At 38.9% G+C, this 14,478-nt stretch overlaps 1 protein-coding gene across 1 annotated transcript; it reads right to left on the bottom strand.

Moving 5' to 3' along the window:
- Nucleotides 1-4,711: 4,711 nt before the first annotated feature.
- Nucleotides 4,712-5,424, bottom strand: LOC306749302 (RING finger protein 222; the record flags this gene model as incomplete). The annotated part of the gene is made up of 1 exon (XM_079232575.1): nucleotides 4,712-5,424. The coding sequence occupies exon 1, from the start codon at nucleotides 5,336-5,338 to the stop codon at nucleotides 4,712-4,714; it is 627 nt and encodes a 208-aa protein (XP_079088701.1). The 5' UTR covers nucleotides 5,339-5,424.
- Between the last annotated feature and the right edge of the window lie 9,054 nt (nucleotides 5,425-14,478).

Raw genomic sequence — 14,478 nt, 5'->3', positions numbered from 1 at the left:
TTTAATGCAGTTTACTTCTTATTGTCACTCCAAGTCTTTACTTCCGCTCTTCTATCACATATTACAACTGTAGTTCTTTATCCGACATTTACCTTCATACAGGTAAGCTCACTTTAACTCACTTTATACCAGCACAGTATGAGAAGAATGTTACTGTAAATTAAATTTTTTGGGACGAAAGCACCACGATGTGTTTGCATGACAAGCCAATATGAGCGGACTGCTTCGGATCAAGGGCCTCAGAATGACAGTGTTTTATTTTGTGTGACTGTTTCTGTTGTTGTTGTAGTTGTTGTCCTTGGAGTACATTTACACCACCCATTCGCTGTTACAGCTTGATGAGAATGGATGGATGACTACACTGCCTTTAGGTTTGTATGATTCTCTCTCTTAACTTTGTTTCAAGTGCTTCAGGTTTAGTGACCTTTGACCCCTAGTGTAAATACAAAGACTGTACATAAATTGATGTATATAAATCTGAGAGGAAAATTATATGTAAAATGCATATCTTGAATATATATAATAATAATATATGTGCTGATATGTATCATGTGTAGAAAATGTAATGATTAAAAATGTGCTGTTATTTTTGTCCCTGCACACAATGAACAGGTTTACTGTAGATTCATAGTGTTTGACTTTAACACCAGGTAACAATGGTGCTGCAGCAGAAACGCAGAAGGTTATTTCTGCTAGAATACATTTTTTTTCTAATTCTGACTCCTGAGTCTTTAAACATGCTCGAGCACTAATGAGTTGCACACCAATGCCCTATCTTTTCTTCTTTTCCTTTTTAATCAGTTATTTAATAGATTCTGTGTAAATAATTAGATTGCGTTTAGCACACCTTGGCCATTTAATTAATTCATAATGAGGATAAATGTAATCCTAAACCTATACTGTGGGACTGACTAAAAATATATGATCATTCAATTAGAAAGGTGAATGCGTATAGTTTCGGCACACATGCGGTATCAGCTGCAAACATTTTAAATGATTGTGTCCTTCCTTTTTTTTTTCTCATCACAGACAATTAATCAGAGCTAGTTCAAGTTAATCAGATAACAGATGCTGCAGTGTCACTTTTTTTATTGCATAAAAAATATTTTAGGACTATAATTTTGTCAATTAAAGTGCAATTACAGTGTTAACTGATCCACCTCAATCCCAAAAAGTGGTCAAAGTCCCCCTTCCCAAGCCTACAGAAAAAAAGCCATTAATTTTATTGCAAAGCAATTAATTTATTCTGTTTGTTTTATGTGTGAGTTTCTTCTGACAAAATGAATTCTAGATGAACCTTTCTCCAAAAGTGGTCAATGGTATGCCTCAGTGTGTGTTCTCTATGACAATTTTGGTGACGTTGATAACTATATTGATAGTCGTGGTGATTATATGACAACAATTGCAAGTGCCCTCACTCTGGTCGTTATTTTGGAACTATAGGCATAATTAATGTGTACCAGAGGTTTTTATTTTCTGTGCTGGATCCATACATTTATACGAGGAGGCAGAGGTATTTCTCTCTGTGTGCAGACTGAATGTGACTCACTCATTTCAAACGATCTGATTTTGTTATAACTAATAGGCAAATGAGCGCTTGTATTGGATGAAGGTTAGTTAGAGCCTGTTGGCATGTATTGTTATAAGTGCAGTGCAGTATTACTGTAATGCTTTTGTGCATCATAACTGGAAATTACAGCCACCTAAAAGCATGCATTCATATTCATTCTAGGTTTGATTGTTATGCTTCTGAAAAGAATAAAACACCTGTACCCTCCCCCAAAAAACAAGTCATAATTTCACATCTAATTTCTGTCATTAATTTTACGGCGATTTTTGAAGAGCATGACAGAAGCCACCTTTTTTCACCAAATGGTACACTTTTGCATAGTTTTATCAAGCATTTTAATTACTGTAGACTTCAATTTTCACCTCACCACCAAGTTGGTCTAAAGTAAAGCTCAGTTTGTTTACATTTTGTGGGGGGGTTAAATGAGAAAAAAAGGAAAATCTGAAAAAGTGTCATGCATGCGCTTAGATAGTTTTTTGATAATCCACGTTTTGTGTCAATCACTGTCTTTTTAGAGATTGTAAGAGGGGTGAAATGTGGAGATGGAGAATGTGGATCACAATATATGGTCCTTTGTGGGGTTTTGAGCAATACGGTAGAGGAGTGGATGTTGCCTGTGGATGTACTGCCTCCTTCTGCTTTCACTACATGTGTACAAACAAAACCTGCCGCTTGTCAAGCCCACCATGTTCACCCCTTCCTTCTCTGCTTAGCATATTAAATGGAACACAGTGTGTACTGTGAAGCCTACCTGCAATCCTTATCAGAATGTCAGAAATAAATAAATATATATATATATATATATATATATATATATATATATATATATATATATATATATATATATATATATATATATATATATATACATATATTAAACTCTACATTTTTAATAATCTCACCTGGTTCATGTGGGTTTTCTTTCAGTGTTTTTTCTTCTGGTAAAAATATCTGTTTTTAATTGGACTGATGATGATCCCTGATAGAACTAATAATCAAGATGTACATTACAATGTGGAGGTATGTGTAAATTGTGATTATTTCTGTCTTCTACTTCTACTTAAGTACATTTACTCAAGTACATATTTAAAGTACTCTTTTCCATTTAATGCAACTTACTTCACTACATCTCAGAGGCAAGTATTGTACTTTTTACTGGAAAGAGTTTCCTCTCTTTCCAGTGAAAACATGTTTCTCCAAATTTGATGACTTTGAATGTTTCTGCTAAACAGAAGGATGAAGGGTTTGTTTATGGGTTGAGATAATTATCCTACTTCTTAAACTCAATAAACTATTTAAAACCCCTCTTGTATCAACTGGAAAATCCATCATCACAAAGCTGATAACAGGGCTGTCATTCTGAGCTCATGAAAAGTTGACATTTTAGAGGAGTTGTCACATACATGAACATGAATAATGATCTCATGAATAAGGATCTTATAGAATATGATGTATTGCTGAAGATAAAACCACCCAGAGAGTTATAATTAGCACAAACGGAAACATCTACAGCAGTACAATGCAAAATACACATTAAAGTAGTAGGAGTTTTCCAAAAATATACTTTTACTGAACAATGAATAATTGTACGTAACATACTATCAGTACAGTGCTGAGGATACTTTTATTCTTTTGAATAAAGGATCTGAATACTTCCACTGTCCCGAACAGCTAAAGTTACCAATTACCCTTTCAGATTTAGATTTGACCTATAAAAAAAACATAAAAAATGTAACAATGTGTACAGTTCATTTGGATACATCCATTGACATGCAAGCCACTATTCTTTAAAAAAAACTCTGATTCATCAAATTAAATAAATAAGTATTGTCCTCCTCTCACCCACTGAGAAACTGGGTGAGACTGAACAACAGAGGCCTCTTCAGGTGTGTAACCTGTAGGACTGGCCCAGCAGGCTGGCTGAGGGGTTGCTGGGGAAAACTAGGAGTGCACATGTTTGTCAGGATGGTGTCGATACTAAAACTTGTCTTCCCTGGTTTGTAAACTATTTGTTCAAGAACAATTAACATTAGACTTTTTCCAAGAAATTTAGTTTTAAAAGGTTTACACTTGGTAATCTAATGCCACAGTGCAGCAGTGTATCTCCTTACAGGCGCAGCTCATCCCTGCTGCTATCTCCTTCAGACGGCCATGGGTGCATCAATTATTTCTTTCTAAGAGGTTTAAAGGTGGCTCTGTTTACACTTTCTTCATACACACTAGAAAGAGAGACATTGGATTAATAGGTTACTGGGGTCTAATAAAACCTCTGATCATGTGTAAAGTGAATGCTTAAAATAGAAATTGTGTGATATATTTTGTTTTAAATGTCTAACATTGTTCCTTCTAATGTAAGGAGTAGAGGAAGTCTGTCCACATGATACTCTGACTGTTGTAACAAGGTCTTTATTATTGCACTTTGCTCCCTCAATAAACCAAGCTCATGTCTTGCTGCCAAAATCTAACCCCACCTTTTTTATTTTGAGTACACTAAAAAATTATTGTGGGATATATAGTTAGATCTGAAATTAAAAAAGTCTGCTGCTTGGAAACAGTGTATCCAACAACAGGGATACACTGTTGACTAATGACTTGAGCTGCTTCAACAAAAAGGCTTACAGGTTTTTATTGCATTTCTTTCAGCCAACCCCTATTTTTGATTTCTGTTGAAATTATCATTTCAAAAAGCACTCTTCTTGGATTTACAAACTTGTGGTGCTTTGAAATTGTTACGATTCCCTGCATGATAGCTGCTCATAAAACAGGTAGAACATGTCACAGACAAGAATGCAAGACAAAAGACTCAGCTGTCAGAGCTTTAACCTTTACTTTACCTCAGACTGTTGCTTGGTAATGCACATAAAGGACATGGGCATGCTTGAAAACTCCTCGACTTTTCACTAAAAACAGGGAATGAAATGACAACATCTTAAAATATCGTTGCAAACCAAAGTATTAACATATTCAATACATTGTAAGTTTTCAGTGGATTCATTATTTCCTGAAATGCATCAGATTTGTTTCCTTCTTCAGTAAAACAACTTCATTGCATCGCTGGAAGACAAACGTCATTCCATTTTCTAAAAATGTCAGTTAATTTTCCCTTAGTGGCACTTCATAATCCAGAAACACATCACTGGGCTATGCCAGCAGGATCCAGGGCAAAGTTGCAGCCATTAGTGCCAGTATAGTAAACGCTGACAGTAAAACGAGCAGGCATCGTGTAGTTGTGCAAATGGTACGCCTTCGCCTGCGCCGGGGCTGAACCACAGTCATCACAACGCTGAGGGCATCGTATTCAGCCATGGGACGCCCTTGGGCGCTTATGATGAAGATCTGAGATGCGGTATGGCTGGGGCTGATCAAACTCTGTGGACGGAATCGATTCGACATTCCTCTGAAGCAGCGAGCGATCCAGTGAACTTGTCCCGGGAGAGCGTCCCCGGAGGCACGCCTTGCGCTCTGGACCTGTGTCGGTGGCGCAGGGAGAGGCACCTCGAGGGTCTGCGCTTCACCTGGATCCTTGTCCGCCGGGACGGCCACCAGCGCTTCCTTTTGTTTCTTGATGAATGTGAGATGTCGGCAGATGGGGCAAACAATAGTGTCTCTGATGTTTCCATTGCTGTTGATGCTGACCAGCGTTTTGACCAGACAGTCGTGGCAGAATACGTGTCCGCAGCTCAGGGTCCTCTCTGTGCCCGAGAGACACTCATAGCACACGGGACACTCTCGTGCGTCCTCCTGGCTTTCTTCATCATTAAATGCCATTGATGGAAAAGCAACCACTGCAGCGTTGGGAAATTATTCAGATTAAAAAGTCGATTCCTGCGTAAATGTAGTGTGAATTCTCTCAGCGCATGACTGTCTCTATCTTTGGCTGAGGTGAGGCGAGAGCTGCGCCTTGTAAAACAGGGCCAGCCACCTCTGACTGCCAGTGACTTCACTGATTGGGTCCTCTGCGGCATTAGTGTCACTTCATGTGGCCAAGCTGGTTCATGTTTATGTTCGAGCACTAAATGCCATACTGGCACTCCTGAAATATTAGCAATAGCACATCTGATCAATTGGTGATATTTTTCAAAGCTACCGCTTATACAGAACTGCACAAAAAAAAATCACTGTTTAAATTTACAATGTATAGGGCCCAATTTTCTCAAATAATTTCGTTATATGTTTATACCATTACAAGAACGACTTGATGTACGTTACTAAACATACATTATATCAAAGTTGACTCAATGTATTCAAGTTTTATGTAATACATAATGACTTTAATAAAGTTGGTTGGTCCACACACTTTGTGCCTTTTCACATATATAGGCAAACTCAAATTTAAATATATTGAAGTTACTATGTATTACCCAACTAAAAATATCAACAAGTTCACTCAACTCACTAACAGTTTTAAATTTCAAATGTATCAGACGAATAATGTAGACACGTACATGAAAGGCAATGTATTATCTTGTTGTCCAGTGTTTTCCATGACCTTATTTAATTCGAGCAATGGTACATTATATTATATTGTAAAGTCATGGATATTATGAAATGTGCAATAGTTGTAACAGAAAAAAACACTACACGATCAAAAATGGAATAACATGAATAACTAGAAAATTTCACAAGAAATTTTGAAAGTGTGGCTACTACTGCCGTAAGACGTCGCAATATGTATACATTACCGGTAGTGAGATGTGTTATTGAGGTAACACATCTCTCAATAACACAATAACCTCAATAACCTCAGCCACCTTCAGAATTATCAGATCAAATGACTTTCTTTGAGAGGGTGAAAAACGTAGTTTTTTACACAATGAAAAAAAAAATCCTTAACCGAAAGCCAAATAAAAAAGAGCCAATCAGACTTCTTCTATGGGAGGAGCCTAATCGGATTCGTTGTGTTGTCCATTTTTCCCCAGCAACAACAGACTCATTGGGTGAAAGGTCGATCCAAGTTGTATCTCCTCACTCACCAACTTTCTGGGGTCAAAAAACGTGCACGCACACACACGCGGGCGCACATAGACACACACAGTCAATCGTTTTGTGATAATTCTGTGTGTGTGTGTGTGTGTCTAAGTCTAATGTATGATATATAAGAATGTGTGTGAAACGTTTTTTGTAGAGTTTAAAATAGAGTGTCTTGGATGTCAGCTGACCAACGTCAGTTGGCTCCTCCTGCGTTTGTATCACCGGTTGTCGTGGTGACAGCCCTGATTGGCTAACTTAAAACAGGTGTGACACTGTCACAGAGCGGGAGACTGAACTGTGGATTTAATGAGAAAACAACCTTTTAAACTACTGTATTTGACAGACAACCGTGAATCCCATTACGAAAATAATGACATCATGAGAAGCACAAGACTTCTGAGAACGTTTCCGTCTACTTAAATATTTGTAAGGATTTATAAATGAGAGCGTAAATTCAGTTTGTAAAGTGCTCACGTTTCCGTCATGAGAGAAAATTGTGGTCCGATTTAACATGGAGGTTAATGGAGCAGTTGGCCGGTCTTCATGTCGCTTTCAGGCTTGCTGACAAAACAGTATACATTTGTTGGATTCCACGACGCATGTGTACCACCGGCACAATATTTCCAACGTTTTCATATATAAATTATGCCTCAAAAGTCAATATTGTGGAGTGAATGGCAAAATACAAATACAAAAAGGTTGTTTAGGACACAGCTCTGTAGTGGATTTCTATGTTCCTGAACTTGAATAAAAGCCAAGGGGATTGAATAAGTTCAAGGATTTAGAGATTAGTTTATATTTAACATTAATTAGAATAGGAGGAGGGGAGAGGAGCTCTTTGCAGGGGTCTGGGTGAAAGTCTCTGTGGGTGCAGCTCATTTGCATAAGGCGGGAAAACCGTGGGTGTGGCTCATGAGCGTCTGACAGAGGACGTTATTAATGGTCTAAAATGTCTATTTGTGTGCCTTATTGGTAATATTAGGATGTTTAAACCGTGTCTATGAGTCTTAAGCTTGTTTAAGTGTTTAATAAGAGGAAGCATATGGAAGAAAAGAAGTTAAGAGGCGTTTATTTGTGTCTTGAGACCGGTGTAAGTGTAGGTAATGAAGATGGGCCATTATTCGAGGTAGGGCGCAGAATTGAGTAGGGAGGTGTGGTTACACCAAGAAATAATACTATTGTATTTGACAGACAACCATGAATCCCATCCCATCACGAAAATAATGAAATCATGGGAAGCACAAACAGTCAAGTGTCAGCTGACCAACTGACAGTTCCTCCTGCACGTGTGTGCGTGTGTGTCACCGTTGCCATGGTGTTCACTGAGAGAGAGACAGGAGAGTTGATTTAATGAAAAAACTAACTTTCAAACTACTGTATTTGACAGACAACCATGGATCCCATCACGGAAATAATGACATCATGAGAAACACAAGACTTCTGAGAACGTTTCCGTCTACTTAAATATTTGTAAGGATTTATAAATGAGGGCGTAAATTCAGTTTGTAAAGTGCTCACGTTTCCGTCATGAGAGAAAATTGTGGTCCGATTTAACATGGAGGTTAATGGAGCAGTTGGCCGGTCTTCATGTCGCTTTCAGGCTTGCTGACAAAACAGTATACATTTGTTGGATTCCACGACGCATGTGTACCACCGGCACAATATTTCCAACGTTTTCATATATAAATTATGCCTCAAAAGTCAATATTGTGGAGTGAATGGCAAAATACAAATACAAAAAGGTTGTTTAGGACACAGCTCCTCGTGCTCTAGCGATGACATCACAGCTCTAACCTTCCCCACACACACCCATTGTAAACTCTGAAATGGTTCCCACATTTTCCTAAACTTGAACAATAATTACATGAAAACTGTGCTAGCTATCAAAAAATGCCCAATTGGGCAAATAAACTCCAGACTTTTGTCAACGTTTTAAACTTTAAATCATTTCTCTACGATACATTATGGCGAGTCACTGTGGGCACAAAGATGTATGTTTTTTTGCTCTCTTCAGTCCGAAACCCCAGTCAAGTGAATGGGACAATTTCTCGCCGTTTTTCGCACTTTTCGGGAAAATGGCTGGTCGAATCTCTTAGAAAAGTCATAGCTCACGATTCCCGATCGGGCCGCACGTTTTGATGTATTTTTTACGCATGTGCGGGCAACGCTGTGGGAGAAGATACGGTCCAAAGTTTGGCGGAATAAGAAGAATAATAATAAGTAATAATAATAAGCCCGAGCAATAATATGAAGTGCGCTTTGCTATAGGGGTCTATGACCCCTCTAGCTGAAGCCACACTTAACTAGAAAATTTCACAAGAAATTTTGAAAGTGTGGCTACTACTGCCGTAAGACGTCGCAATATGTATACATTACCGGTAGTGAGATGTGTTATTGAGGTAACACATCTCTCAATAACACAATAACCTCAATAACCTCAGCCACCTTCAGAATTATCAGATCAAATGACTTTCTTTGAGAGGGTGAAAAACGTAGTTTTTTACACAATGAAAAAAAAAATCCTTAACCGAAAGCCAAATAAAAAAGAGCCAATCAGACTTCTTCTATGGGAGGAGCCTAATCGGATTCGTTGTGTTGTCCATTTTTCCCCAGCAACAACAGACTCATTGGGTGAAAGGTCGATCCAAGTTGTATCTCCTCACTCACCAACTTTCTGGGGTCAAAAAACGTGCGCGCACACACACGCGGGCGCACATAGACACACACAGTCAATCGTTTTGTGATAATTCTGTGTGTGTGTGTGTGTCTAAGTCTAATGTATGATATATAAGAATGTGTGTGAAACGTTTTTTGTAGAGTTTAAAATAGATTGTCTTGGATGTCAGCTGACCAACGTCAGTTGGCTCCTCCTGCGTTTGTATCACCGGTTGTCGTGGTGACAGCCCTGATTGGCTAACTTAAAACAGGTGTGACACTGTCACAGAGCAGGAGACTGAACTGTGGATTTAATGAGAAAACAACCTTTTGAACTATTGTATTTGACAGACAACCGTGAATCCCATTACGAAAATAATGACATCATGAGAAGCACAAGACTTCTGAGAACGTTTCCGTCTACTTAAATATTTGTAAGGATTTATAAATGAGAGCGTAAATTCAGTTTGTAAAGTGCTCACGTTTCCGTCATGAGAGAAAATTGTGGTCCGATTTAACATGGAGGTTAATGGAGCAGTTGGCCGGTCTTCATGTCGCTTTCAGGCTTGCTGACAAAACAGTATACATTTGTTGGATTCCACGACGCATGTGTACCACCGGCACAATATTTCCAACGTTTTCATATATAAATTATGCCTCAAAAGTCAATATTGTGGAGTGAATGGCAAAATACAAATACAAAAAGGTTGTTTAGGACACAGCTCTGTAGTGGATTTCTATGTTCCTGAACTTGAATAAAAGCCAAGGGGATTGAATAAGTTCAAGGATTTAGAGATTAGTTTATATTTAACATTAATTAGAATAGGAGGAGGGGAGAGGAGCTCTTTGCAGGGGTCTGGGTGAAAGTCTCTGTGGGTGCAGCTCATTTGCATAAGGCGGGAAAACCGTGGGTGTGGCTCATGAGCGTCTGACAGAGGACGTTATTAATGGTCTAAAATGTCTATTTGTGTGCCTTATTGGTAATATTAGGATGTTTAAACCGTGTCTATGAGTCTTAAGCTTGTTTAAGTGTTTAATAAGAGGAAGCATATGAAAGAAAAGAAGTTAAGAGGCGTTTATTTGTGTCTTGAAACCGGTGTAAGTGTAGGTAATGAAGATGGGCCATTATTCGAGGTAGGGCGCAGAATTGAGTAGGGAGGTGTGGTTACACCAAGAAATAATACTATTGTATTTGACAGACAACCATGAATCCCATCCCATCACGAAAATAATGAAATCATGGGAAGCACAAACAGTCAAGTGTCAGCTGACCAACTGACAGTTCCTCCTGCGCGTGTGTGTGCGTGTCACCGTTGCCATGGTGTTCACTGAGAGAGAGACAGGAGAGTTGATTTAATGAAAAAACTAACTTTCAAACTAGTGTATTTGACAGACAACCATGGATCCCATCACGAAAATAATGACATCATGAGAAGCACAAGACTTCTGCGAACGTTTCCGTCTACTTAAATATTTGTAAGGATTTAGAAATGAGAGCGTAAATTCAGTTTGAAAAGTGCTCACGTTTCCGTCATGAGAGAAAATTGTGGTCCGATTTAACATGGAGGTTAATGGAGCACTTGGCCGGTCTTCATGTCGCTTTCAGGCTTGCTGACAAAACAGTATACATTTGTTGGATTCCACGACTCATGTGTACCACCGGCACAATATTTCCAACGTTTTCATATATAAATTATGCCTCAAAAGTCAATATTGTGGAGTGAATGGCAAAATACAAATACAAAAAGGTTGTTTAGGACACAGCTCCTCGTGCTCTAGCGATGACATCACAGCTCTAACCTTCCCCACACACACCCATTGTAAACTCTGAAATGGTTCCCACATTTTCCTAAACTTGAACAATAATTACATGAAAACTGTGCTAGCTATCAAAAAATGCCCAATTGGGCAAATAAACTCCAGACTTTTGTCAACGTTTTAAACTTTAAATCATTTCTCTACGATACATTATGGCGAGTCACTGTGGGCACAAAGATGTATGTTTTTTTGCTCTCTTCAGTCCGAAACCCCAGTCAAGTGAATGGGACAATTTCTCGCCGTTTTTCGCACTTTTCGGGAAAATGGCTGGTCGAATCTCTTAGAAAAGTCATAGCTCACGATTCCCGATCGGGCCGCACGTTTTGATGTATTTTTTACGCATGTGCGGGCAACGCTGTGGGAGAAGATACGGTCCAAAGTTTGGCGGAATAAGAAGAATAATAATAACTAGAAAATTTCACAAGAAATTTTGAAAGTGTGGCTACTACTGCCGTAAGACGTCGCAATATGTATACATTACCGGTAGTGAGATGTGTTATTGAGGTAACACATCTCTCAATAACACAATAACCTCAATAACCTCTGCCACCTACAGAATTATCAGATCAAATGACTTTCTTTGAGAGGGTGAAAAACGTAGTTTTTTACACAATGAAAAAAAAAATCCTTAACCGAAAGCCAAATAAAAAAGAGCCAATCAGACTTCTTCTATGGGAGGAGCCTAATCGGATTCGTTGTGTTGTCCATTTTTCCCCAGCAACAACAGACTCATTGGGTGAAAGGTCGATCCAAGTTGTATCTCCTCACTCACCAACTTTCTGGGGTCAAAAAACGTGCGCGCACACACACGCGGGCGCACATAGACACACACAGTCAATCGTTTTGTGATAATTCTGTGTGTGTCTAAGTCTAATGTATGATATATAAGAATGTGTGTGAAACGTTTTTTGTAGAGTTTAAAATAGATTTCAGAAATTTCTAAATTTCGGTTAGGGTGTTGTCTGAGATGTGTGTGTTTGTGTGTTAATGGGAGGTTATTAAGGGGTTAAACCCGTATATTCAGGCTTAACGAGAATTATACCGAAGAAAGATAAGGGGTAAAGTACCTGTAGTGGATTTCTATGTTCCTGAACTTGAATAAAAGCCAAGGGGATTGAATAAGTTCAAGGATTTAGAGATTAGTTTATATTTAACATTAATTAGAATAGGAGGAGGGGAGAGGAGCTCTTTGCAGGTGTCTGGGTGAAAGTCTCTGTGGGTGCAGCTCATTTGCATAAGGCGGGAAAACCGTGGGTGTGGCTCATGAGCGTCTGACAGAGGACGTTATTAATGGTCTAAAATGTCTATTTGTGTGCCTTATTGGTAATATTAGGATGTTTAAACCGTGTCTATGAGTCTTAAGCTTGTTTAAGTGTTTAATAAGAGGAAGCATATGGAAGAAAAGAAGTTAAGAGGCGTTTATTTGTGTCTTGAGACCGGTGTAAGTGTAGGTAATGAAGATGGGCCATAATCCGAGGTAGGGCGCAGAATTGAGTAGGGAGGTGTGGTTACACCAAGAAATAATACTATTGTATTTGACAGACAACCATGAATCCCATCCCATCACGAAAAAAATGAAATCATGAGAAGCACAAACAGTCAGGATGTCAGCTGACCAACTGACAGTTCCTCCTGCACATGTGTGCGTGTGTGTCACCGTTGCCATGGTGTTCACTGAGAGAGAGACAGGAGAGTTGATTTAATGAAAAAACTAACTTTCAAACTACTGTATTTGACAGACAACCATGGATCCCATCACGAAAATAATGACATCATGAGAAGCACAAGACTTCTGAGAACGTTTCCGTCTACTTCAATATTTGTAAGGATTTATAAATGAGGGCGTAAATTCAGTTTGTAAAGTGCTCACGTTTCCGTCATGAGAGAAAATTGTGGTCCGATTTAACATGGAGGTTAATGGAGGAGTTGGCCGGTCTTCATGTCGCTTTCAGGCTTGCTGACAAAACAGTATACATTTGTTGGATTCCACGACGCATGTGTACCACCGGCACAATATTTCCAACGTTTTCATATATAAATTATGCCTCAAAAGTCAATATTGTGGAGTGAATGGCAAAATACAAATACAAAAAGGTTGTTTAGGACACAGCTCTGTAGTGGATTTCTATGTTCCTGAACTTGAATAAAAGCCAAGGGGATTGAATAAGTTCAAGGATTTAGAGATTAGTTTATATTTAACATTAATTAGAATAGGAGGAGGGGAGAGGAGCTCTTTGCAGGGGTCTGGGTGAAAGTCTCTGTGGGTGCAGCTCATTTGCATAAGGCGGGAAAACCGTGGGTGTGGCTCATGAGCGTCTGACAGAGGACGTTATTAATGGTCTAAAATGTCTATTTGTGTGCCTTATTGGTAATATTAGGATGTTTAAACCGTGTCTATGAGTCTTAAGCTTGTTTAAGTGTTTAATAAGAGGAAGCATATGGAAGAAAAGAAGTTAAGAGGCGTTTATTTGTGTCTTGAGACCGGTGTAAGTGTAGGTAATGAAGATGGGCCATAATCCGAGGTAGGGCGCAGAATTGAGTAGGGAGGTGTGGTTACACCAAGAAATAATACTATTGTATTTGACAGACAACCATGAATCCCATCCCATCACGAAAATAATGAAATCATGAGAAGCACAAACAGTCAGGATGTCAGCTGACCAACTGACAGTTCCTCCTGCGCGTGTGTGCGTGTGTGTCACCGTTGCCATGGTGTTCACTGAGAGAGAGACAGGAGAGTTGATTTAATGAAAAAACTAACTTTCAAACTACTGTATTTGACAGACAACCATGGATCCCATCACGAAAATAATGACATCATGAGAAGCACAAGACTTCTGAGAACGTTTCCGTCTACTTAAATATTTGTAAGGATTTAGAAATGAGAGCGTAAATTCAGTTTGAAAAGTGCTCACGTTTCCGTCATGAGAGAAAATTGTGGTCCGATTTAACATGGAGGTTAATGGAGCAGTTGGCCGGTCTTCATGTCGCTTTCAGGCTTGCTGACAAAACAGTATACATTTGTTGGATTCCACGACTCATGTGTACCACCGGCACAATATTTCCAACGTTTTCATATATAAATTATGCCTCAAAAGTCAATATTGTGGAGTGAATGGCAAAATACAAATACAAAAAGGTTGTTTAGGACACAGCTCCTCGTGCTCTAGCGATGACATCACAGCTCTAACCTTCCCCACACACACCCATTGTAAACTCTGAAATGGTTCCCACATTTTCCTAAACTTGAACAATAATTACATGAAAACTGTGCTAGCTATCAAAAAATGCCCAATTGGGCAAATAAACTCCAGACTTTTGTCAACGTTTTAAACTTTAAATCATTTCTCTACGATACATTATGGCGAGTCACTGTGGGCACAAAGATGTATGTTTTTTTGCTCTCTTCAGTCCGAAACCCCAGTCAAGTGAATGGGACAATTTCTCGCCGTTTTTCGCACTTT

This window comes from Taurulus bubalis (assembly GCF_910589615.1).
Source record: "Taurulus bubalis genome assembly, chromosome: 17".
Classification (NCBI taxonomy): Eukaryota; Metazoa; Chordata; class Actinopteri; order Perciformes; family Cottidae; genus Taurulus; species Taurulus bubalis.
This window is presented reverse-complemented; position numbering and strand designations above follow the sequence as displayed.